Consider the following 27257-nt stretch of genomic DNA (forward strand, 5'->3'; position numbering starts at 1 on the left):
CAAAAATAAAAGCTCCTAAAAAACCAAAAAAAAAAAAAACTCTAATGCTTTTAAAAATTAGTTTTCTTTTATGTAATATTTTAGGTTTTTGTCTCTAGTCGTTCTGGGACATCTGATACATATAATAATTTATTAGTAGATGGTGTTTATTCATATGAGGTAAAAAGTGATAGCATTCATCCCGACGTCTTTTCATAATGCACCCGGAAGACATCGTAGGAAGGAAGCAAACCATGATATTGAACGGCCTCCTATCTAGGAGAAACTTATTTCTTAAGGAATGAATCTAATAGGATTTGAATCTTACTGCTGTGATGTGCTTCTCCAGTTGAATAACGAAAAGCGGCATCTGTATTGATTTTGCTTGTCCAGTTGAATAACAACAAGCGGCATCTGTATTGATTTTGATTAGAATCTGGGCAAGAGCTGGATTTAACTTGGTCTCCTCGGGTTGTTGCTGTCGTTCACTGCCACCCTCCCATATTAGTATCCATAACAATATAAAAAAAATGTTTTTCAACTCATTTTCAATATATATCACATAAACAGTATTCAATATGACAAATCCAAAAAAATGTCACTCTTGTAACAATTACTATATTTTTTTTTTTTTAAAAAAAATGGTTCTTATAGTTGAGTTAGAGGTTTTGATAAAAATTGGGTGCATTTAAGACAAGTGACAATTGAGAAACAATTTGGTCGATTTGAGGGTAGGTAACTCAGATCAATGAAGTGCTCAAACTATTCAAAGGCAGCAAACTTGAACGTGAGGGAATGTGACTTAGATCGAGACAAACCTTCTTGGCATTGAGGGCAAAAGGAGAATGAGTGAGGATCTTAAAAACCTCAAGGGCAAGAAGCTTAGATTGAGATAATGCTCGAGCCAGATTGAAGGGGGAAAGACTCAAATACCGTGAACAATGTAATATGATTATAGCGATGTAATCGTATTTGTTGACATGTAATATATATTGATGTGTGATTCTAAACTACCTAGTTTTATTTATTTATTTTTGGGTAAAACCTTTTGTCTATAGGAAGTACATAGATAGTATATGTTCGACCTGACTCAAACTTTGAATGTATTATATCTTTGTCAATAAGTGCACATCCAAGCTCATGTAGAAAATATTTCATGAAATAATTTTGAAAAACGTTTGTTAAAAGAATCATAGTACAGTGTAAGAGTGTGTGCGCCTTTGGTACTCTTTAGCCTGAGGAAAATAAATCAGCTTGATATTATGCCGTATATAAATTTCATGTTACAGTTAATAAGATAATATCGAGAAGAAGAATACAGTTGTCACTTTTTTTTTATTATCAGAATCTACGGCGCAAAAAATCATGTTACAACTTTAAATTAATCTTAACAAGTATAACGGAGAAAGAGCGGATCTTGCCATACAACTAAAAACTTTAAATTAATCTTAACAAGTACAACGGAGAAAGAGCAGATCTTGCCGTACAACTAAATATTTAATATATTGAATTAGAAGACTAGATTTGCACTAAAAAAATTATAAAACAGGAAACATAAATTATTCTAGTGTTGACAAACTTTTATAAACTAAGTTCATGCTGCTAAATAAGCATATTAAAAAAGATTAATGCTGTTCAAGTTTATTGATGATTTTATGACCAGAAATAGAGTTAATGTTGTTTTTTCAATAAAGCATATATTATAAACTAAGTGGTACTAGGTGGCCTACTAGGCAATTCTCACGGTAAAGCATGGTGTGTTACTGCAGGAGGAACAACAAAGCTCAAGCATAGACGAGGTAGATGATGCAGTCATAGTCGGCATGTGTGCAGAAACTAAAAGTAGCTAAATACCTAAAAGAGGAAGAGGTATAACATCAGCACAACAACACAAAGAATAGGTGAAAGGAAGGGTATTTTGAAATTCAATAAACACTAGTCATTAGCCCTTTTCAAGATCCAATAACAAAAACTAAACTCTTTGAACTAGATAATAACGAAACAAATGCAAGTTATGATACATACATGTTTATGAGGTTAGGCAAACTATTCAATAAACTGAAACACAGGCAAAATAACACGTTAGCCTTCGCCATGACAGGAACATCTACCATAATTTAGGAGGTTTACATGTTTCCAAAGGGAGATGCTTTTACATCTCCTTCTGGAAGCTAACTTAAGTTGGCCAATGCCAAAAATTTGAGATCTCTAGGAGGGGACTTACACAATGTGTACAAGGGGTGGCAGGGCAGTTCCTTTAGATTCCTGGATTACAAAATTTCATATGAGAAATTTCGATGATGATTAAGCTTTCAGAATAGAATGTCTCAATGGTCTCGATTGCTTGTCTGATTATTCAAATGGGAACTCCCAAGAAATGGTTGTGCATGCATATTTGCAGCTGCATATCCCTAAATGAAAAACAAGCTCAGGAATCAGGATACAACACCCAACGTTTTATATTATATTTTATTTGCCTAATCATTATTGATGTGATGATAAAAAATATTTCCCACTAACATTGGCACCAAGCACCGTGATGGGAAATGACTCGTGGCACAGTACACCTTGCTAACCAAATGATAACATTATGAAATTTGCAACAGCAGACTTATTTACTTTCCATGAATTTATTGTTCATTCATTTCAGTAGACATAATTGGTTGGCTCATCAACGAATCACCAAACTCCAAAACAGAGCATTGAAACTGCATACAGTTATCAATGAAGAACAATCTCAGCTAAATTCAATTTGTAATTATTATCCATAAACTTATATTTATTTTTAATTTGTATCTTAATGGCCTATTCTCCTCATTTTTTTTCAATAGTGGCCTAGACAAATGTTTGAAAAGTTTGTCGTTATAAAGATGTAACTTGCAAGGGATTTATATGTTAAACTAGGAAATGCAAAACTAAGGCAGCGTTTGGCTTCCTAATTTTCCATTCTCATATTATGAGAAAAGGGAAAACATTGTTTAGTTGGCAATTTTCACATCCATTTTCTAGAAAAGGAGATATAAAATAAGAATGTCTAAAAGGGAAAATGCACGTTTTCAAATACTGAAAATAGAAACCAAACGCTCCCTAAGTTTTGCTCTCAGTCATACATGAAATTTGTATATTTAATCAGTTTAGAATAAAAACCCTCTCTTATGATTGGTTTTAACAATAATTATGTTTGGATTTTACCATCAATATTCTGTTATGCTTTTACCATACATGCTCAAGAGATGACTGTTTCAATAACATTACTGGTTGATTACTTTTGTATTATATTCGTGTTTCTTCTATAAATTTTATATCATTCATATCAAGTTATGTACCACTTGCATTCAGTTTCATATTGCACACATATTGAATTCTATTGTTTGATGACCATGACACGTGCAAAAATATTAAATTGTTGCTTTATCAGTATCATCATATGCCAGGACGGTACATCTCACAGATACAACAAGAATTACATTCAAATACAAACTTTAGGCCATAGATGTTACCTGATTTAATTGAGAATTGGCATGGAATGAGTGCTGATGGAAATTGGAAACCGAGGGATCCTGTAATTTAACAAAAAAAAAAATGTCACAAAAAGTGAGTTTTAATTTTATCAGCCTCTTCCACAAGATAAATCTCCAGAGTTTAAGATAGTTACTTGATTAAATTGACCCATGCCAAGGAAAGCCTGCTGTTGCATATAGGATGATGTCACTGGAACATTTGGAGATGAAACTGTAGGTGACTTGGGGTCTCCATCATTTGCAGGCAATTCATGATTGCATTGATCCCCAGATTTTGCATCCTTTTTCCATCTTTTAAGAAAATACTTAAGAGGCAACTCCTTGATATTTCTGAAGTCAAGAACCTTCAGTACATGACAACACTGTATCCCCATAAACTCAAACCTTTTGCAACTGCAGAATGCAGAACAGTCACTGGGGTCAAAGCTAACATAGTGTTCTTTAGGTTGCTCAGGAACAGCAACTCTGTACTCAGATACTGTCTCCCCCTCGCTACAACTAAACAACATACTGTCCATAAACATCTCAAACTCCTTCCTGAATATTTCAAATACCGCAGGTGTATACATATTAGCAGCTTGTTTGAGCAACTTCGAAGCAGGTATTCTTGGAAAGCTTTGACTTGCATGAAAATCAGCTTGTAATTCTGCATATCGATGTTCATCCAACATTCTCTCATACTGTTTGAAAAATGATAAGAGATCTAGCTGAGGACTCAAGCACTTCTTTAGCACAGTACTCAAGCTTTCAGTCTGTAGTGTGCTTTTTATGTCAGCACAGAATATGTCTCGGCCATATGGTAAGGCCCATTTTTCTTTATCCTCAATTAATTTGACTAACCATTCATTATTTCTGAGATCATGTTTCTCTAGCATTGAAGTCCATGCTAATAAAAACTCTCCCTCTTCCTTGAAATCATAGATACACTTACTAAAATCCTTTGAAAAAGTTTTTGAACCTTGGAATACATGATTAAGATGTTTAAAAGCATTCTGGTAGACATGCCATACACATTGGCGATAATTAGTTCCAGGCCACGCTATAGCTACCGCATTAATAATTGTGATAGATTGATCTGTCAATATTGTCTTTGGTTGCTTTCCATGCATCCCAATTTTGAAAGTCTCAAATAACCATTTGAAAGATTCTAGTGATTCATCATACATCAATGCTGCACCAAAGATAGTTGTTTGTTTATGATGATTAACTCCAAGGAACAGTACGAAAGGCCTACCATACCCATTTATTTTGTAAGTCATGTCCAAGCACACAACATCACCAAAGTAGTTGAAGTCCGCTCTAGATTTTGCATCAGCCCAGAAAATGTTAGTTAACTTATCATCCTCATCAACTTGAATAGCATAAAAAAAGGAGGGATCATCAAGCTGCATGCTCTGAAGATACTTCAACACAGCTCCAGCATCACCCGTCTGCATGGCCTTCATGCGTTTTGATCGGAGATTATTTTTGTAATCTGCAGGAAGAAACTTGACATTTCTAGGGCCACCAATTGGCCTTGGTGCAGTCTCATTGGTAGATTTTGGAGTTGCTCCAGAATCATCAGAAAAATCTGCTTCAGCAGCCTGTAGCTCAATGGTTATTCGTTGAGACCTTAACATGTGGGTTGTTGAAGGAGGTGCTGGTTGGTGATTGTGGTCTGCAACAAATTCTGTCACTCGGTATTTATTATTTGGAGTTATTTTAATTGTCATTCGTGCAGGGCACTCTGGTCTGGGTCTCTTGACTTCCTTAGCTCCCTTTTTGTCCTTACGGAAACCTTGTCTAGAGCAAACAAAGGTTCTAGACCTAGTAATGTTTTCAGACGATTTACCAGATGAACTTTTTCTCACACTAAAACCTATCTGTCCTGCATACTTATTGTAAAATTCATATGCCTTTTCTTCACTTTCAAATTCCATGTCAATTTCAGGTACCAACTTAGCTATTGTAACATCGTCCACAGGGCCATTTGAATTAATCATTCTCCTCATTTTGCCCTGTTTGTATAAACTCTATAATGGTCCATCAGCTAAAATAATAACAAGAGGATTAAAAGAAACAAGTAAATTGATAGAAAAGTTATCACAAGTCCCCAAAACCAAATGCTAACATAGATGAACTTCATGAAGGTGCTGCATCAATCGAAACTTTCTACTAAAAGAAGCAAAATACCAGATCCGCAAATTCTGGTACTAGTTCAATACAGTTATTTTTATTGATTGCCAGACCGAACACCAAGTTGTGTCCTGTCTACCCGGGTTAGTAATGACCTTGCATAGCCCAAGGGACCAAGCCCATCGCAGGCCATGAATCAAGGCCCTATTTGTATAAATTAATGATATTTATAAATATTAAATATTTGAAATAGTATTTAAAAAATACCAATTTTAATAATATTAATTTGCATTTTCAAATATTTTTGATTAACTTTTTTCCTTTTTTTTTTAAAATATCAATTTCAATATTGACATTTTAATTAACCAAATTTATAAAAAATTATTTTTTATTTTTTTCTAATTTTTAAAAATTTTCATTTATTTATAATATCTTTGTGATCGTAAGACTTAAAAGAAAATTTTACAAAAAGGCGATTAGACTTACTATGTTATATAGAACTGAATGTTGGACTATAACATGAGCACATGAACAGAAGATAAAAGTTGCAGAGATGAGAATATTAAAGTAGATGTGCGGGCATATAAGGATGGACAAGATAAGAAATAAAAATATTAGAGAGAAAATCAGGATTGCACCTATTGAGAAAAAACTTCGGGATACACGTTTAAGATGATACAGACATGTACTTAAATGACCAATAAATGTTCTAGTTAGGTGATGTGAAACCACGACAAATGTTCCTATCAAACTAGGAAGAGGAAGAAAAAGATCAAAAAAAGGACTTAATTAACAATAATAAAATAAGATAAAATTTATTTAAATATAAATGATAATATAATAAGAGATTGAACTAAGAATGTAGAAGGATCCATATAGCCAACTTAGGGACATCAAAAATGAACTCGACCCTCCAATCCAACTCGAGTTGAATCGAAAAGAATCAAGTTCGAGTTGGGGGTTTTCGAGTTCAGGTCGGATTCGAGTTAGGATTTTTTGGGCTGATTTAGTTTTGGGTTGGATTTGGATTGGCCTAAATTTAGGATTTAGGGATTTTTTAGGGTTAAATCAAATTTTATTTTGCCCATAACTAATAAAATGTAGTATAACAATGATGAAATATTGAGATAAAAGTGAAAATTATATGAAAATAACAAAAAAAAGGAAGGTTTCGGGTTGGCGGGGTTATTCGGGTTATTTGGGTTGGGGTTTGGGCTTAGGGTTTTGAGGTTGAGTTCGGGTTCTAGTTGAGATTTTTTTTTTAATAACCGATCTTCAATCTGACCCGAACCCACCAAACCCACCCCAATTGACACCCCTAGCAGACTCTACCTAGTGGATAAGGTTTGGTTGATATTGATTGTTGTTATTGTTTTAAATTAAATTACTGGGAGCAAAGTTGAGCCCAAGCCACCTCGAGCACGTTTGGGCCAACATGGGCATGGGTCACTAGTGCTCAGGTTTGTGCTAGCCAAGGTACACCCCTTTTGTGAGTCATATATGACATGGAAAAGATGGCCTAAGGGCCCAGGCTTTGACCGGCTCAAGCACAACGCATTGACACCACATGCCAAATATGTTATTTGACAAATTTAACTTGGTATTCTAATCAAATTATCAAATCATGGAAGTTTCCAAAAACTAAAGCTAATTTATATTGGCAGATCTTGGTAGCAAATTTGAAAAAAAAAAATACTAATTTATGTTTGTGAGTGAAGCATAAAATGATAAATAGATCACCTTTGTTAACTTTTTCAATATGTTCATTTGATTATATAACATTTTGAAAGTTGGACCAAAAATTGAATCACTAGAACTAATAAGTTGATGGTTTAACTGTCTAAACTAATAGAACCGATCTACCTAAAAAACCATATGATAATATAAATTTGATAGTTCAATATATATTATAATTTATAGGGGTCAAAAAAAAAATAGCAAAGAAGTGAAAAAATATTTTAAAATATACAATGTTTGCATATAATTCAACCTGTTCGAAATTCTATAGAAAACATATATACAATAGCATAAACTACACAAAATAGAATATAAATAATTCAATACAATGCCCTAATAATAGTTAATTGAAAGAAAAAGTAGAAAAAAAAAATTAACAGTAGGGAACTCACAAGATTTGAAAAAGTAACCAACCAATACAAATAGAAAAAAATGATACACCATATAACACCGAATCTGGGGCGACTGATCCGGTCTCACGGAAGTTGCCACCAACTGTTAGGATAAATCGAAAAACTTTTGCGGCAGACGACCAGAAGCTTAGCATCCTGTGGTTGTGCACCGTATTTGGAGGAAAAATCAACCAATACAAATAGAGAATACACATTGAGAAGCCAATTCGTACACAATTTTATAGCATTTTTTTTCCATTTTGATTGGAGTTTGTAAGAATCCAATTTTGATGCAAATTGGACCAACTAACTAGTCATCAGTTCCCAATTTAACAAATTGAACCAACTAGTCAATCTGCTATTTGATCATGGAAATATCATCCTCAATGTTCATAGTTTGACTTTTGTTTTATAGAACTAATAGTTCTAACACTATTCTTATAATTTAGATTCAAATTAGATTTTGTTGAGAACCTAACTGTTAAAGAGAATTAGACTTAATTGTAAATATACCAACATTAAGGGTGTGGAAGTAAAATGATAAAATAATCTATATCAAGGTAGAGATGACTAATTAGGGAGAATAGGACCCTAACAATTTCCCTATTACATGGTAACAAAAACAAAGTGATCCTAAGGGCACCTTCCACATATCACCTTGGATGAACATGCGTGAACTCCATCCGCCAGCCCCTCTATTCTATGACCGTACTACATGCATGAACCACTCCTTTGTGTAGCTGGATCTACGAGCTCATTACATTGCCCTTTAGTGAATCCTCCAAGCAATGAGTATCAATGACATTGTAAGCCTTTGTGTGTTTGTCACCAACCAAACAAACATAACACAATCATTCTCAGGCAAACCTACTGTGCATCCAATTCTATGAGTATTGCTCTAGTAGATGGGTAACTCTTATTTTGTTCAGGGCATTTGTTAGGTTACCCATACATAATTTTTATTTGCAAACTCACTAAGTTATTAACTTGTTTAGTAACCCTCACTGATGATAAATTTCTTTATTCATAATTCATAGGTTATTGATGTATGTGTTTCATTCGTGATTTTTAGTATTGTTTTGCATACATTCGGTGTCATTTCATGAGCATATTCGATATCTCTTTTGCATCATTTTTATTATTTTAATTTGGAGATTTGCTCTTTGCATGTTTTTATTGATAGAACATATAATTAGAGCAAAAATGGAGTCATAAAGCCTTGGAACAAGAAACCCCAACAAGGAACACGACGGAGTCATAAAGCCTTGGAACAAGAAACCCCAACAAGGAACACGCTGTGGTCGTGTCCCATGACAAGGGAATGTTCCTCCGGACGAAGTTAACTGAAGTGAAGGTGGAGTTTCCAACACTTGACATGGGCTGGTTGTGCCCCCCGTCCAGCCACAACCAAGAATCTACAGACTAGTTGTGCCCCAGGCACGGTCGTGCTTTTCTCCACCCCAAGCAACACGGCCCGATCGTGCCCCCCAACACGATTGTGCCTCTCTGCTTCGCTGCTCTCGACATGCCCCATGGCATGGTCGTGTGTTCCAACCCAGAGTCAAACACAGCCAAGCCATGCCCAGTGGCACAACTGTGTCTAGCGCCTTGATCCAACCAATTGGTGTGACACGGCTAGGCCATGCCTCCCAGGCCCGACCGTGGTGCGATGATTTTGCCCCGAAGCTTAGGTTATTTTCAACCATTTTTGAAGGTTGGAAGGGCTATAAAAAGCCCCAAAAGCCACCAAATTCAGGGAGGAGGGTTTTCCCTACCACAGGGAATGCTAGAGCCGTGGTTCTAAGCAGTCCTCGAAGCCATCTGTTCACTTTAGAGCTTGGAGGATTCATTCGAAGACACCAACATCAATTGACTAAGCTTCCTCATCTCTCTTCTTCCGGTTTTGAGTTGTAGATGCTTAATTCCATGTCTATCGATTGTAACTTTATCTCCATAGAGTAGTTCTCCAGATTATAGGACAAGGGAGTAGGCCGATGTAATTGTTGACATGCTTTTATGAATCTATTTATCTTTTCCTTATTGCATTATATGTTTGTTTTATGATCCGGCTTTATTGTGCATACATGTTTGTGACAGTAACCGTGCACTTTCGTATCTCACGGAGGGCGAGGAAGGATCGAAAGGTGAACCCAATTCTCCAACCCACAAAGAACTGGGATAAGTCATGAAAGTAGGTCGAAACCATACAAGGGCACCATTAGCTATTACAAATCTTAACAGGCTTGCCTCCACTCGGCATCACGAAATAGGGGATGACACCTAGGGGACTAGGCATCGTGACAAGAGTTTCCCTAAAAAAGTGGTCGGTCTAGTAAGCTCGCCTTGCAAGTAGGCGTCGAGTTTGGATAGGCACGTCGGTATAATTCCAAAAGTCTATATTGGTATCTAGGGATAGACCACCTGCATGTGAACAAACATAGAGATAGAAAAATAAATAGAACTTAAGGTGTCAACAATCATCGTGTCGAAACCAGAATCCTAGGATCATTCCCCCAAATCCAGATTTCTTCCTCAACTTCTTGCTAGTGCTCGACACGTTCTCTCTCTCAAACTCTCACAACTTGCGATTCTCTAGATAACTTATTTTTCTAATTCAATCAGTACTCGATTTTACAGATCGATATATTTTATTATTTGACGACAATGGTGCAATTGCGGTTTGTACACATTAGTTATGAGAGTGCTTGATATAAGGTAAGAGTGTTGAAGATTGTATCAATTAATGCCGCTCCATTCAAAATCCAAACCTTCTGTAGAAAAGCATTCCAGCCTCAAAAGTCTAAAAACAATTAAAAGTAGTTCTTAATTAATCTAATCTCTTGAATGTGAATCCCCTTAATTACGAAACCATGTTTGATCTCTATTTCCTCCCGATATCTATAAGCATGACTATGCACCTTTTTTTCTTATTCCAATATTTATCCAAGTCGAATCTACTCAAAGCTTGCTTTAAATACTTCATTACCAGCACAAATAACAAATCTAGAATTGCATGGCTTTTCTATCAAAAAAAGTGTTATAAATTCTTGATTAAAAAAATGTTATATTCCTTATTAAAAAATAGCTATAAATTATTTTAAAGTTTTTCTTCCTTTTATGCTGAATTAGAACTCAGTTCAGTTTAGAGTGTATTACAGCTTTGAGATGTAAAAATGTTAAAGAACATTTTTCTCATGCATTTCAATTCTTTCTTTAGCCAATGATTCCATTACCAAGCTTCATGCCCTCATAAACAAGATCGATCAACCCTTGTAACCTAAATAAACCAGATAATCAGTCAAATAACATGGTGAATTCCCAGGCACAGGAATTCATATAAACTCCTCATCCTAATATATCAGAACCTTCAATTCTTTGAAGCACGCATGAATCTTAACAAAAGGAGGACGAGGTTTAGAGATATTCACATTGGCGGTAAATATAGAAATCTAGAACTTTAATCATTTTTCATTCACAATTTTGCATATTTATCTTCTTAAGTTTTGGCTTTGTTTTATCTAAGATAGAATTTGTACTTTATAATACATTATAGTTTGCTTTTCAAATTTCTTGAATACTGGATTTGGATTCTTAATTCTGGCAGTGGCTTGATGAACAGTTCAAGTAGTCAGCATCTAATCTTAAGTTTATGGTGTTTCAGTCTTCAATATCATATACTAGTTTTCTGTTGGCGCATGAGTTTTGATAATGGCAAAGGGTTCTAAGTTAAGTATTATTGTTGTTCAAACGAGTTAAACTAACTGTGCAAGAAAATCCTAAATGATCTTAGATAAAGTAAAAGTCCTAGTTGAGGCTAGGCAAAAGGTGGAAAGTCCTAGCTGTGGTTAGGCAACGAAGTCCTGGTCCGTGGGATTGGGCAAAGACTTGACAAGTCGAGGACGTCAAGCGAAATCCTAGGATCGATGACACTAGGTAAAAGTCCTGGGGTCGCGGACACTAGGCGGGAAATCCTAGGGTCGAGGATACTAGGTGAAAGTCCGAGGTCTCGGATGCTGAGCAAAAGTCCCGACAGTCCAGAGGACCTGTTTAGCAAAAGGTAAATTTTCTTGAGGAGTAAGTGAGGGTGCGTTCCCCGTTGAAGGAACGGTAAGCATCAGTTGGACCTAGGATCTCCGGAAAATCCAAAAGTCAGAACCGGACAGTCCGGAGGCTGTCAAATATTTTATTACCATATTATTTGTTGTACTAACTCTGTTTTGTAAGGTATCTTTATGTATTTAAACTAATGTGTTTTGCAAGAGCTGAAACACATAAGTTGATCTCGGGTGGACAGTGCTCAAGGTGCCTCCTATGCTGTTGGAGGCACCTCGGCTACCTTGGCCGAAGCACCGCGTGGATGGGCGCGCAGGCGCCTTGGAGAGCCTGGAAGGCGCCCTGGAGGTTGGCACAGCGGCACCTTCGAGTGCCTTAAAGGCGCCTTCGAAAGGATAAATTTCGCAGACTATAGAGGTTCCGAGAATGAGGGGATAACATATGCTACTGGAGGCGCCTTCAACAGTCTATAAAAGAGTTGTTTCGAGTAGCTTTTGAAAACAACTCATTTACGCAATCTCTCTCTTGCGCACTGCTTCAAAGGCGACCGTACGACTCTGTGACGCAATTTCGACGACCAAAAGCGCAACTCTCTGAATCCTTAAGTCGTCAGTATAACTTTTATTTATAGCACTTAAATTATATTCTTCCTATACTCGTCTTTGTACTTGTAATTTCTGATTGATTAGTAATTGCCCAACGAAAGCACTCTCACGTGCGGACCTTGAAGTAGGAGTCATCACAAGGTCTGAACCAAGTAAAACTTGGCGTTGTTAGTATTGCTTGTTTTCTTTTCTATCTTTATTCTGCTGCGTTTTACGCGATCGATTTTTGAATGAACGTGAAAGCCATGAGCACTATTCACCCTCCCCTAGCGCTTTTGATCCTATAATTAGTATTAGATCGGGGCCGCTCTGAATCGGTGAAACCACCGTTCAAGCACTTTTTCGTGGTGTTATTAAATTTTTTGGAGTCGATCAGAATCGGTACTATCACCCCTTTCAATTAATTTCTCTCGATCGAGTTTTTTCATTTTTCGAAGTCGGTGCACCACCACTCGAGTTCTTTAGTTTTTTTACTCTTTTATCATGCACTACTAATCCAAGACCCCGTCTTGGACATTCGTCATTTTCTTTTGTGTGCGAGAATTTCTTCTAATGGCCCACCAAGAAGGCTACAACACCACTCGTCCACCTTCTTCGATGAAGACTTTAGTTATTGGAAAAATCGGATGGAGTACCACTTGAAAACGCAAGTTGAAATGTGGATAATCATCCAAACGGGATTCACACTATCACTTGACGTAACTAGAAAATCGGTGACATGCGACAACTGGGACCGCACCAAATGAAGAAGATCGAGGCCGACACTAAAGTTACTCGGACCCTATAGTACGGCCTGACCAAAGAACTGAACCAAGTCGATCCACTTTTCAAGTGCAAAGGATTTATGAGAAAAGTAATTGAACTGCATGAGGAAACTTTCGACAAAAAAGTAAGTAGACGCGATTTACTTTTAAATAAATTATATAACATAAAAATGCAAGAAAGAGAGTTAGCAAACCAGCTCCATGCTTGCATCCAAGATCTTCTCAACGGCCTCCACGCAATCGGACAAAAAGGTGGAGAACCACGACATCATTAAGTACGCGCTAAATACCTTTCCAAGGAACACTTTGTGGACATGCATGGTAGATCCTTATAAAGTCTCTAAGGATTTTTCATTAATTAGATTAGATGAGCTATTTTTCGACTAATGCAATGCCAGTCAAGAAGGTATTGCTTTGGTCGCAAATACAAGCACAATGAGGGAACCAAAAACCAAGCACCAGACCGAACCCGAGTCCGAAGGCGACGATGAAATCATCATCGAGCTCGTGAACCTAGTACAAAAACTGTACAAGAAGAAGGACTTCACAAAACGAGAGATCAAGAAGGTGATTCAATCAAAGGCAAAACAGTTAAGTCCGAATTCGAACACGAAGGCCGAGTCTGAAGTCACCTCCTACGGTTGCAACAAGAAAGGACATATCAAGGCAAACTATCCAAATCAGAAGGAAACAAAGAAGCAATGGAAGAAGAAGACACTACAAGCAACGTGCAACGAGTCTTCATCAGAAGACTCCGACGAAGATTACGAGCAAACAAGCCTCCTCGTACTTCCAGCCCGAGAACAACTCGTTGAAACTAAGTCTGAGAACAAATCGGAAGCCAAGTCCGAGCGAAACCATGGATTCGTATCTGTTTCCGAAAGACCAACAACACTGTAAGTTCCTCTCAAGTAGATAAGTTGCATAACTTAATAAATTACCTGATGCATAAACTGGCCAAATCCAACATCCGGGTCAAGTCACTCTAAAAGGAGGTAACAACCCTTAAGGAAGTGACTAACCTAAGTCTCTTGACCAAGCCTGTTCAAGCTAGAACTTCAACTCAAGTCTAATAACTTAAGGAAGAAAATTCCAAAAAGTCAAGTCAAGGAACTAAAGGAAACATTGGAATGGTTCACCTTGGGTTCCAAAAACCTTAATCTGATTCTTGGAAAACAAAAGATCGTACACAATCGATCGGGACTCAGATATAAGGCTGAACAACAGTTTAAATCTTACCTATCTTTAGTAAATCGAACCAATAGAAGAGTAGTCCAAGCATGGGTCCCCAAATCTAACTTGATTAATTAAGTTGAACTTGATCAATATTGGATCCCATGGATCAAATCCACAACTTTGATAGACCTTATCAAGGCCATGATCTAAGAGGAACCAATAGAAAGATCATCTTCATTATTAGATAAACTTGTTTGATGTTTGATTTACCGCTTTTCTTATTTATGCTTAGATTAGGATAGATTAAGACTTAGGCTTAATCGACACTTGATTAGTTAGACCAAGGATTCTTAGAAAGAAAGTTAAATATTCAAATTCTTTAAAAGAATTTGTCTAGAAGTGGTTGTTACTCCAATACTCAAGAAGGTCTTGTACCTCGCCACAATCTAGAAGTTGATTATCGAAATGAATATTTAATTAATTAACTATCAAACCTTAATCTAATTCAAATGTAAATCAATCCATAAACTTCAATTTAAATTGAAGATAAAATTAACCATCTCACAAAACTCTTAACGTTCTCTAATTGAAAATCTAGAAAAGGGTGAGATGAGTTTAAATTAAAATTGAAAATTAGCTTAACCCAACCAAACAAAATTAATCTAATCAAACCAAAATTAATTTAATCAAACCTAAATCTAATTTAATCTAATTAAACCTAAACCAAACTCACTTAATCTAATTAAACCAAAATTAACTTAATCAAATCTAAACTAATCTAATTAAACCTAAATAAACCTTAAATTAAACCTCAATCAAACAACAATTAAACCTAAATTAAAATTAATCAAACTAAATTAAAATTAACTTAATTAAACCCAATTAAACCTAAATTAAACTTAGTCAACCTAACTCAAACTAAATTAAAGCTAACCTAATTAAACCTAAATTAAATTTAGTCAACCTAACTCAAACTAAATTAAAGTTAACCTAATTAAACCTAAATTAAACTTAATCAACTCAAACTAAATTAAATAAACCTAATTAAACCCAAATTAAAACCTTAATCAAAATCAAACTTAAACCAAAATAACATTGACAACCATCTCACAAACACCCATAGGAATCTAGATTGGGTGAGATGAAAAACAAGGAATTGAATTCAATCAATCTATCTTGTAATCCATTTAAATTGGATCCAAATCAAATACTTTATGTGTAGGAACATAATAATTTGGACCAATGATGTTGGATAGTGGATGCTCCAGACATATGACTGAAAACAGATTGAAGTTTACCAAATTAAAACTCAAGAACCTAGGATCAGTTGCGTTTGACAATGACGAAAACTTAAGGTAATCGGAACAGATAATATTGAATTGAGATCCGATTTCATTATTCAAAAAATTTTATTAGTTGATGAATTTAAGTTTAACTTACTTAGCATAAGTCAACTATGTAACTCTCGCTACTTAGTAACTTTCTCAAACTATGAATGCGTAATTAAAAATATCGAAAATTTTAAAATTACACTTAAGGGGTTCAGCCAAGTAGAAGGCTTAGATCATAATGAAACCTATGCACTTGTAGCCAGACTTGAATCTAATAGGATGCTGCTAGCTTATACAACACAAAAAGGATTCAAGTTCTTTCAAATGGATAAAGTCCGCCTTTCTAAATGAATTCATCAAAGAAGTGTATGTAAATCAACCCCTAGGATTTGAGAACTTAGACTACTCAAATCATGTCCTTAGGTTAAAATAGGTTTTATATGGATTAAAACAAGCACCTAGGATTTGGTATGAACGACTATCAACATACCTAATATCAAAAGGGTCTAATCAAGGTCAAATAGACTAAACTCTATTTGTTAAAACCAAGAAAAAGATATCTTTATAGCTCAAATCTATGTAAACCATGGTTTTAAGTGCCGTGCCGAAACGGTCGAAATGGGCGAAACGTCTCGTTCCGCTCGGCGACCGACACCGGCACGATCTCGGCATCAAATCCACAACAGATGCGACGTGTTACACGACCCCGTGGTCATAACGGAGGGGTCGCTCAACCCTGCAATAGTAACGGAGGGGTCGCATAACTCTTCCGTTGTCGCCGCGAAGGCATTGTGCAACCCTGCGGTCAATGTAGAGGGGTCGCATGGCCAATGTGGTCGCGCCGAAGGAGTTACACAATCCCCGCGGCCATGGCTGGTCGCACAACCCCGCGACAGCGCCGAAGTCGTGTGGGTTCGCGAGTGGTGTCAGATTTCAGATTTTTTTTAATTAAACTTAGGTTAATTATTTTAATCAACTCCTAGCTATGATAAAGATAATCTAAAGAGACTTTATTAAACCCTAATAAATTATTTAATTAATTTTATATTTCATTTATTTTAATTTAAAAATTATAATAATTTTTTTTATTTATTTATCTATTTTCATATCTTTTCCTTTTCTAAAAGATTATTTTTTATCTTGTTTATTTTTTAAATATTTATGTTAAATATTTTAGTTTTTAATTAATATATTTTATATTTAAAAAATACCGAAACTATATCGGCACAGCACGATACGGTACCAAAACTGTATCGTTCCGGTCCAGACCGAAACCTCGGCATGGGTCGAAATTTTAAACCTTGATGTAAACGACATAATTTTTCGTTCAACCAATACTAAATTTTTAAAAGAATTCATTAAAAAATAGAAAATGAATTTGAAATGAGCTTGGTTGAAGAACTTAATTTTTTCTTAGGTTTACAAATAAAATAAACTAAGATGACATTTATGTCTACCAAACAAAATACACTAAAGAGTTAATTAAAAATTTTGGAATGGAGAGTTCCAAAAACATTAATACCCAATGACAACCAATGTAAAAATCGACTTTGATTTAAAAGGCAAACTAGTAGACTTAAAATATTATAGAAGTGCAATAGGAAGTCTACTATACTTAACTACAAATCGACCTGATATTTTATTTGCAGTTGGTATATGTGCTAGATATCAATCATGTACAAAAGAATCACACTTAACAAATGTAAAAAAAATACTTAGATACATGAAGGGGACACGAAGTGTAGGTCTTTGGTACTCTAGGACTAGTACATTTGACTTAGTTGGGTAATCTGACTCAGACTATGCTGGGTATAAACTAGATAGAAAAATACAAGTGGAAGCCGTCAACTTTTAGATCAGTGCCTAGTAAGCTGGTCCAGTAGAAAACAACATTGTATTGTCTTATTCACTACTGAAGCAGAGTATATAGCTATGGGGAAATATGTATCACAACTCTTATGGATGATGCACACTTTGAAAGACTATCAACTAGAATACAAAAATACAAAAGTTTCAATTGATAACATAAGTTCAATTAATTTAACAAAAATCCAATACATTATTCAAGGACTAAACATATAGAAGTTAAGCACCACTTTATAAGGGATCATGTACCTAGGGGTGATATTGTACTTGATTATGTTGAGTCCAAATTAAACTTAGCAGACATCTTTACAAAGCTCTTATTTAAATTTGAGTTCAGCACACTTAGAAAACAATTAGGGATAATAGGTTACTTTATAGCTTATTTATGAAGGGGAGCCTTGGTGCAACGATAAAGTTATTGCCATGTGACTAAAAGGTCACGGGTTCGAATCCTGGAAACAGACTCTTGCAAAAAGCAGGGTAAGGCTGCGTACAATGGATCCTTCCCCGGGACCCCGCATGGCGGGAGCTTCGTGCACCGGGCTGTCCTTTTTTTTTTATAGCTTATTTATCTTTAAGTTTTAAATTTCTATTTTAAAAATCAATTTTCAAAATTTCTGATTTTTAAAATTAATATATGTTCCTAACTTTAACCCCTATCCTTTCAAAATAAATGTTTTCAAGTTATACTATGGATTTAGACTACGTTTTATCCCTAGAAAGCATGATCCTATAGTTGTTAGAAGCCAGCATCTCACAAGCACACTAGGACTACCTTGCTTGTGATTGAAAATACTTAGAAAGGTGTGAGATGCCTAGGACTTTGCCTGGACTTCAGAATGCTTATGTCTGTGCATCAACATAAGTCTAGAATATAAATATCAATTCAAATTAATCAGATTAAGTCATTCTTTTTAGTCAAACTAACTAGATCACTTACTTAACTTGACTAACCAATGGAATGTTGCTACCTTATGGTAAATAGCTAGTAGCTAAAGGTTAAACATTTCTTCTAAGGAAAGTAGATGATTATTTTTAATATTTTTACAAAAATTACCTTTACTTTGAATTTTTTTCTTCAATGCTTGGACTTTAGGATTAAAATCATTTTAAAGCTAACTGTCCCCTCGAACTTAACGCACTTACTTAAAAAACTTTTTAAAGGCATTAATCAAGGGGGAGTTTAAACAAATTTTTGAAAAAACATTCTTAATTTATTTAAAGCTTTACAAGGAATACTATTTTTGATATATGTCAAAGAGGGAGTAAAAGGAGTTACGTATTTTTCAAAAAAGCAAATTTAATTAATTTTGAAAAGCAAAGTTAAACGTTTAAGTATTTTCTTTTTTCAAAAAAGAAGGTTTTCAAAAAGCAAAGTTATATTTTTCAAAAGTGACATTTCAAAAGTATAACTAAGTATTTTTAAAGCTAAGCATTTAATAATTTTTTTTTAAGGAAAAAGAAAAGCTAAGTGTTTTTGTGTTCAAAGAAATTCTTTTTAAAACTAAGCACTTAGCTAAAATTTTTTTTAAGGAAAAAGAAAAGCTAAGTTATTTTCCGAAAAAGAAACTAAGTAACTAAAAGTTTTTTTAGCTAAGTATTTTTTTTCAAAAGTTTTTAAAAGGCTAAGCATTATTTTTTTTTAAATAACTAAAGCTCAGATTAGCTAAGCATTTTCAATGGAATCTTTTTAAAGCTAAGAATTTAGCTAAATTTTAAAGCTAAGTTTTTAAAAAAAAAAAAAAACTAAGGAAGTGCTATATTTTAGGGGGAGTTTTAACTCTTAACTTAAAGAATTTCTTAGTTCTGTTAAACACTTGAAAACTTATCTTTTGAAAAAGTTTTTTTAATTCTTACTTATGAAAATACTTACTTGTTCTTACGTATTATCCATGTGCTTAAATTAACTTTGAATTGTGTTGTCATAATAAAAAAGGGGGAGATTGTTGGTGCAAGGAGCACCAGATTATCGAATCTGAGTTTTGATAATGGCAAAGAATTCTAAGTTAAGTGTTATTATTATTCTAACGAGTTGAACAAAGTGTGCAGAAAGTCCTAAGTGATCTTAGGCAGTGAAAGTCCTAGTTGAGACTAGGCAAAAGGTGGAAAGTCCTAGCTGTAATTAGGCAACGAAGTCCTGATCCATGGGATTGGGCAAAGACTTGGTAGGTCGAGAACATCGGGCGAAATCCTAGGGTCGAGGATACTAGGTGAAAATCTTGGGGTCAACCAGACGGGAAATCCTAGGGTCGAGGACACTAAGTGAAAGTCTCGAGGTCTTGCATGCTGAGCAAAAATCCAAATGGTCTGGAGGACCGATTTGGCAAAAAAATAAACTCTCTTAAGAAGAGTAGGTGAAGATGCATTCACCGCTGAGGGAATAGTAGGCGTCAGTTCGACCTAGGGTTTCTGAAAAATCCAAAAGTCAGAACAGGGCAACCGAAGACTGTCAAATATTTTATTACCATATTATTTGTTGTACTAACTCCGTTTTGCAAGGTATCTTTGTATATTTGGACTAACGTGTTTTGCAAGAGCTGAAACACACAAGTTGACCTCGGGTGAATAGTGCCTAAGGCACCTCCTGTGCTGTTGGAGGTGCCTCGGCTGCCTTGGCGGAAGCACAGCGTGGATGAGCGCGAAGGCGCCTAGAAGGCGCCTTAGAGGTTGGCGTGGAGGCGCCTTCAAGTGCCTTAAAGGCACTTTTGAAAGGATAAATTTCGCAGACTACAGAGGTTATCGAGTCCAAGGATAAGGGAATAACATCTGCTACTGAAGGCGCCTTGGATGGTAAGAGATGTTCGAGCAGCTCTTTGAAAACAACTCATTTTTGCAATCTCTCTCTTGCGCGCCGCTTCAAAGATGACCCTACGACTCCGCGACGCGACTCCGATAATTGAAAGCGCGACTCTCTGAATCCTTAAGTCGTCGGTATAACTTTTGTTTATAGCACATAAATTATATTCTTTCTGTGTTTGTACTTGTAATTTTTGATTGATTAGTAATTGCCTAACGAAAGCACTCTAATATGTAGGCTTTGGAGTAGGAGTCGTCCGAACCAAATAAAACTTGGCGTTGTTAGCATTGCTTGTTTTCTTTTATATCTTTATTCCGCTGCATTTTACGCGATCGATTTTTGAGTAAACGTGAAAGTCACGAGCGCTATTCCCTCTCCCCTCTAGCGCATTTGATCGTACATTTTCTTTCTCTCAGATCAATTGATCATACAAGTTGCTTCAAGACATTGAAGCACTATCACATATTGTCAGTTTCCTCAAAATGTTGTTTAACTATTTGCTTTGTTTCAACAATTTAGAGGTTCCAATCTGTCTATTCAAGAAAATTCCCACTGCATCTACGTTTAACATGCATCCAGTCTACTGTGCATAGTTCCAGTTATGATTTGTTCAGCCTTATATGTCGATATGCAATTTGCAAATCTACTGATTAAGCAAAGTTGAAAAGTCATATTGGATTTATTTACTCATGCCATTCACATTGTCATTTCCCATCTCTAATGTTTGAATTGCAACTTTTGGCTAGTTTCCCTAGTATATTGGAACTATTGTTTTAAAGACCTCTTAAGAACATTCTAGTAGCATTTTGAATGCTGACTTATCTTTGGGCAGTAAATATACCATGTTAATGGTGTCAACCACATTACGAGACTGTAATTCACACAGATCTTTTGATCTCATGGCGCCAAGTAGCCTGTGACCTAAATCCAAAATAGGATAAGAAAGGGCTGATGTCTTACATACGTACAATTTGAACCTAACTTATATCACCATTGGTAAATAGGATTTCAATCCTTAGAATCTTGATTTGAAAAAATATATTCACATTTTACAGCATCATGTTGTGAAAAGTAAAGCCATTAGCATACCATAATATTCTTTTATTATATGAGATACCTTTAACTTCTGTTAATGAAATCCATCTCAAGTATTACTATTTGCTACACAAAATACAATGCGTTTATGATTAGATTGAATTGTTCATTTAACATATGAATGATTTTAACTATGCTTCATGATATTAGAATGATGAAAAGTTTGACATACTTGTAATAATAATAGATATGGAAAGTTAATAGACAAATAAATTTCCAAAAGAAACAATTTTTGTGTTGTAGAATCTTATGATACAACCCTACACTCTTGACAATATGATCCTATCAAATCCTAACCATTTTTATGTTGCAGAATCTCAATTCTGGCAATCTCGCTCTCAACTGTAACTCACTAAGCTATTGCATGTTGCTAAAGAAACCTACCCAATAGTCTCCTTAGTTCCTAGGTTCATTTATCTAGCAGGTTATCAATAAATGTCCAGTTTTATGTATGGTTGATAGAAGGAAAAGTTGCAAGTGTAGGTAAAAAAGATTCAAATGTCCAAGTCACATTCACAGGCACATATATCAACAAATTATTAACTTCTGACTTCCAAAAATGACAAAGAAAAGCATGCCTGGTTTAGAGAAATAGAAATCATGTTTGAAGTGCAAGGTAAGGAAATCATGCAGGAGCACAAACCAGCAGCATCCAAAAGGAAGGAAGAAAAAGCTTAGCAGTACCTTTGTCCAAGCAATGCCACATGCATTACAAAGGGTCCTCGGTCCATCAGGCCCACGGCGCATATGTGGTGTTGCATTCGCGTTGATGCCGCATCGAAGGCATCTGAACAAGTTAAAGTATAAATGTAGAGATTCATTCAAATTAAGTACAGAACAGAGATAAAACATTCACGGCCCAAGACTTTTTACTCTTCTCTCACGCATGCATCGATTGAAACTCTAGAGCTTAAACTATTTCTTTCTTTCATTTGCCAAAAAAGAAAAAAAAAATTACTTAGTGGCATCACATTGACTTGCAAGAAAGAACGACGAACATATCATGGAAGTCTGGCACCTCCGGTTTTACACACCTGGAAGGACCCTCGGACCTGTCTCCGTTGGTATCATCGTGTAGCTCAAGGTCCTGCTCCTGCTCGAATTGCATCTGCAGATGGCCGTCGCCGAGGCTACTCCCACCGTGGTAGGACATCACTAGATCTTCCAGCTCCACGTCATCGACGAACAATATACACCTCTCATATGCGACTCATATCTGCAGAAGAAAATATTATAAGAGAAAGGGATTTCAGCCTAAAATTTCTCGGGGCGAAAGGGTTTCTTCAAGCAAATGAATTGCCGATGCCCTAATCCAGTCCTAACAAGAACTAAGCATGCTTTGATCTATCGGAATTTAGCCGTTAACAAGGGTGTAAACCCTGAAAGAAGCACGAAGAGGAGGAAGGGAGACGACGGTGGAAACGGAGGCGGGGTGGGGAAATGGGATCGGCTGCGAAGAGTAGGGCATGGGAACGGCAAACCACAGTGATGAGAACACCCAGAGCTTGACACGTTTCCTTCGAAATTTTGGCTCAGTTTGGGTTTAATTGTTTTTTTTTTCAGATTTATTATGGACTTTACCTTTAAATTAAATCCATAATATATATATACATATATATATATATATATATATGCCAGTGATGAGAACACCCAGAGCTTGACACGTTTCCTTCGAAATTTTGGCTCAGTTTGGGTTTAATTGCTTTTTTTTCAGATTTATTATGGACTTTACCTTTAAATTAAATCCATAATATATATATATATATATATATATATGCCCCTACTCTATTTTTCATTTATTTTTAAAATTTTTAAAAATAAAATATTTCTTAAAACATCTTAAATATATATATATTATACCCTATGAGCACATAAATTTTTTTATCTTGAATACTATAAACTAAGAGGAAAAATCTTATTAGCTTAAACTCATTATAATCTAACCTCTAATTCTTAAAATTTTAAATCTTAAATAAATAATACATATATATATATAGAGAGAGAGAGAGAGAGAGAAATTTATGTGTGATTCCATGGACATCATCAACAAATATTGCTACTTATCAATTAGAAGAATTTATAGACATTAAACATAATTTAGACATCTTTTCTAACGAACAACTAAATACTTTAAATCTAAGGAAAATATATAATCAAGGACTATTATCCTTTTTTACATCACTTTATAGACATCACAGGACACAACCACTTCATTTACCAGATGAAGGTGAAGAAAGATTTAATCTAATGACTGAAGAATTGGCACGAACACTTCTATAAAGAAAACACCACTACATACATTTAGGACTAATAGTATTTGGCCTAAGAGGACTTATTAGAAAAAATATAAGAGCCAAAGTATTTTTAGTCATTTATAACTCAAGATTTTTTGACAATGATAAGGCAATTATTGGACTTATTGAAGTAGATATGAATAGTAATTTAGGATTACCTATTTATGTCCAAACTTCAATATGACAATTCCAGACTTTATAGAACATATTAAAATTTCAGTACAAGCCAGAGGATATGGAGACTTTCAAAAACATAATATCCAAATAGACATAATCTTTCTAGGAAAAATAATGACAAATATTAACAATAGTTTTAAAGTTTATATTACTAATATCATTGATGATCCTGTCCGAATCGCCGAACCAAAGGACGCTGGGCACGTGGCGCGATCCTAGTCGATGGAGTGGATCTCCGGCTGGTCGAACGAAGCTCCGGCGATCCTGCACAAAAGTCGAGCCAGGAAGGGATTCCCGGCGGCGACCCTCCGACGCTCAAGTCAGGTAAGTGGTGGAAAAAGTGGCTGCCAAGCTTGTATTATGTGTACCTTTTGAGAAGTAAGAGACTCTTTATATAGGGCGGGGAAGGAACTAATGCACGTCCACCGAGGTGCATACGTGTCAGCAACCCATACCTTGGTATGCACTTGTCAGAGAGCTTACCTGACACCATACTGCTACAGTCCGAGCATGCCTTCGATGGGACAACAGGACACCCCGTTGTCAGATTAGGAGTATGGCGTAGCCATACGACTTGACGGCTGTCAGAAGATGTTCCCGTCTTTTACCCACCGCCCCGCCGGGACGCCCGTCCGGACGGCCTTAATTCCCGTCCCGGCCGGCCAGGCGAAGAACGTCGTCCAGACGGCCTTAATTCCCTGCGCCAGCCGGGCGGTACGTCCTTCCGCTCGGCCATTATGTACTGTTTCATTTGAGCGTCGGAACCCTAGTCCCTACCAGGGTGCCTTTTACTACCAGATGTCCCTTTCTTCCAAGTCCGATCGGCTTGTCCTTCTCCGGCGGGCCACTGGGCCCTTTGACCTCCCCGTGGCGTTGACCCCTCGTTATGGGGTTCCGGATTCTTACCACCGGATCACTTGCCTTCCCCTCGAGTCTAGTCGAAGGAGGTGAAGTCCGACTGACTGGACTGCCGATCTGACTGAGCAATGCTCATTGCATTAGGCCGCTCGGCCAGGCATAAGGATGCTTATCCGTTCGGCAGTATCTATCCGTCCGGCGATATCTTGTCCGTGCCTTGTGTTTTCTTGGAATCCACGTCCGCTGTTCTCCCATACTACTCATCACGTGCTCTGCGCACGGTAAGGGGAGCTCATTAAATGCGGCTAGTAACCGGCTGACACGTGACGATCGTGCGTTTGTCAGCGTAAGGCGGTTGCGTCACTTCCGATGGGACAGCCGCCGTTTGAAATGGACGGCTAGATGACCACCTCGATATCAATGACCTGGATCGGACGGTGGAGATTGCTCCCGGGCGGCGATATAAAGCCCTCGACTCCGTTTTTGCCGCATTTCGTCCTCCTCGTTTCCAGACACCTGTTGCTCCTCCTTTCGCCGGCGACCTTGTGCTCAAGCTTTCCGGCGACCATATGGCTTCTTCCGACCATCTCCCTCGCTTGTAAGACCCTTTTTCTCACTCCTGACGCTTTCTTCTTTCTGCTAATCGTCTCCTTCAGTCGATTTCCCTCCATTCCTTGCTTGAACTTTCCCTTTTAGTCCCGTATCCTTATTTGTCGACCATGACTAGCACCTCGCAGCCGACCGGCGGTGCTCCGGGTCTTTGGTACTCGAACATGGAAAGCCGGTTCGACGAGGAGGACGCCTTGCGCCTCACTCGAGCTTATGACCTGCCGATCGACCACCAAATAGTGTTAGCCACACTTGCCGATCGGCCTCACGATCCGCCGCCCGGCACTGTTGTTTTCTTCCGAGACCAATTTCTGGCCGGACTGCGTTTTCCACCCCACAAGTTTTTCTTAGAAGTTTACAATTATTTCCGCATTCCGCTCGGCCAGGTAGTTCTCAACTCTATTAGGTTGCTGAGCGGAGTGATAATTTTATTCAAACTGAACGGCATCCCCTTAGAACCAAAAACTTTCCACTACTTTTTTTATCCCAAGCAAGCCGAGTGGGGCACCTTTGTTTTCCAGTCTAGGATAGGCTTCGTCCTTTTTGATAATATGCCGAGCTCCAACAAACATTGGAAGGAGCATTTTTTCTATATACGTTTTCCCGAACGGCCAACTTTTCGCACCAAGTGGCAGACGGCGATGCCATCGCAACCGGGGCTCGGCAAATTTAGAGGTGACGCGGCCCACCTTCATGTAGCCGAACGGCTAGTTGGCCAGCGCTATCATATTGACAAGCTACTCCTCCCGGGAGTAATGCACATATTCGGCTTGTCCTCTACCACAGCCGATCTGCCCTGCAGCATGAGTAAGTTTCCTTATCTTCCCATTTGTTTTGTTCTAACTGATTTATTTTTTGCTCCTGCAGCTGAAGTCATGTGGCGCGCCAAAGCTACCGAGAAGCTCAAACTGAAGGCCGCTCAGATTGAGGCGGTGACGAACAAGGAGGCCGCCGAACGGGGCCTTGCTCCGGCTGATCCGGCCGGCGAAGAAGGTGAGGGGACACCAACTGTCCTCGAAGCCTCAGACGCCCCAGCCCCTCATGATGAGGCTGCAGGCGACATAGAACCTCCCACTGAAGCTGAGGTGGAGGGTCGTTCGGCCGATGATGTGCCGCTACGCACTCGGAAACGCCGACGACCAGAATCCGCCCCTGCCTCTACACTTGATGAGCCCCAACCCGAGCGGGGCGCGGGTGCACCGGTGTTGTCCGGGACGGTTTCCCTCGAGAGTACCCCGACCCCTTAGGGTTCTCCGAGGGCCAGCTCTGAGGTGCCGTCCTCCAGCCCTTCAAGAACTTTGCGCCGTATCAGGCGTTTGGGCGAGCTTCCTTCCTCATCCACCGGTAAGGCCGGTACTTCTCAGAGCGAGCCGAGCGGCTCGAACTTAATAAAGACCGTTCTGCGCCTCCCCTCAGAGGCGTACATGGCTGCTGCTGATCGGCCAGTGGTCCCCGAGCAGCAGATTACCCTGACGGGCCCTCTCGCACAAGCTTGGATAGATGCTCGGCGTCGAATAGCCAAGATGACTCCCGGGCAGCTCGGTGACAGCAACCTCCAACAGGCCACCGGGGTATGTTCTCCTTTTCTTTGTTTGCATATTCGAATTAAGTTTTTTAACCTGCACACATTTGCTGGCAGAACTGGGTGGAGCAGATCGCTATTAGTGATCGATTGGCCGAACTGGAAGACGAGTTGAAAAAACAAAAAGCTGCGGGGGATAATGGGCAGTCGACGACCGCTCTAGAGAAGTCCCAACAACTGCTGGATGCCGAGCGGAAAAGGGCGTCCGATCTGGCGAGCAAGGTCGTTCGGCTTGAGGCGATGCTCAAGCGACGGGATAAGGAGATCAAAACGGCGACCACTCGGAAGCAACAGGCCATCAATGAT

The 27257-nt window shown here is 37.6% G+C and overlaps 1 protein-coding gene across 2 annotated transcripts; it reads right to left on the reverse strand.

The window, feature by feature from the left end:
• Window positions 1–1548: 1548 nt before the first annotated feature.
• On the reverse strand, window positions 1549–22956 carry LOC122005661 (protein FAR1-RELATED SEQUENCE 5-like). 2 transcript variants are annotated; one of them, XM_042560778.1, is made up of 6 exons: window positions 22810–22949; window positions 22466–22647; window positions 22116–22218; window positions 3635–5497; window positions 3480–3539; window positions 1943–2390 (listed from the first exon to the last, which is right to left on the reverse strand). In XM_042560778.1, the coding sequence occupies exons 2-6, from the start codon at window positions 22582–22584 to the stop codon at window positions 2307–2309; spliced, it is 2229 nt and encodes a 742-aa protein (XP_042416712.1). In that variant the 5' UTR covers window positions 22585–22647; window positions 22810–22949; the 3' UTR covers window positions 1943–2306. The 2 variants fall into 2 exon arrangements, with proteins under 2 accessions (XP_042416713.1, XP_042416712.1); XM_042560779.1 differs by lacking the exon at window positions 1943–2390 and adding an exon at window positions 1549–1833 and having other exon boundaries at window positions 22466–22956.
• Between the last annotated feature and the right edge of the window lie 4301 nt (window positions 22957–27257).

The sequence above is a fragment of the Zingiber officinale genome, chromosome 7B, assembly GCF_018446385.1.
Source record: "Zingiber officinale cultivar Zhangliang chromosome 7B, Zo_v1.1, whole genome shotgun sequence".
Classification (NCBI taxonomy): Eukaryota; Viridiplantae; Streptophyta; class Magnoliopsida; order Zingiberales; family Zingiberaceae; genus Zingiber; species Zingiber officinale.

Bases quoted from the DNA above. Each gene is read 5' to 3' on its own strand.
- LOC122005661 (XM_042560778.1), bottom strand. From the start codon at position 22,584: ATGTCCTACCACGGTGGGAGTAGCCTCGGCGACGGCCATCTGCAGATG. The intron at 3,540-3,634 runs GTAACTATCTTA...GTTAAATTACAG, and splicing joins GCATGGGTCAATTTAATCAA to GATCCCTCGGTTTCCAATTT. The intron at 2,391-3,479 runs GTAACATCTATG...TTTTTCATTTAG, and splicing joins CCAATTCTCAATTAAATCAG to GGATATGCAGCTGCAAATAT.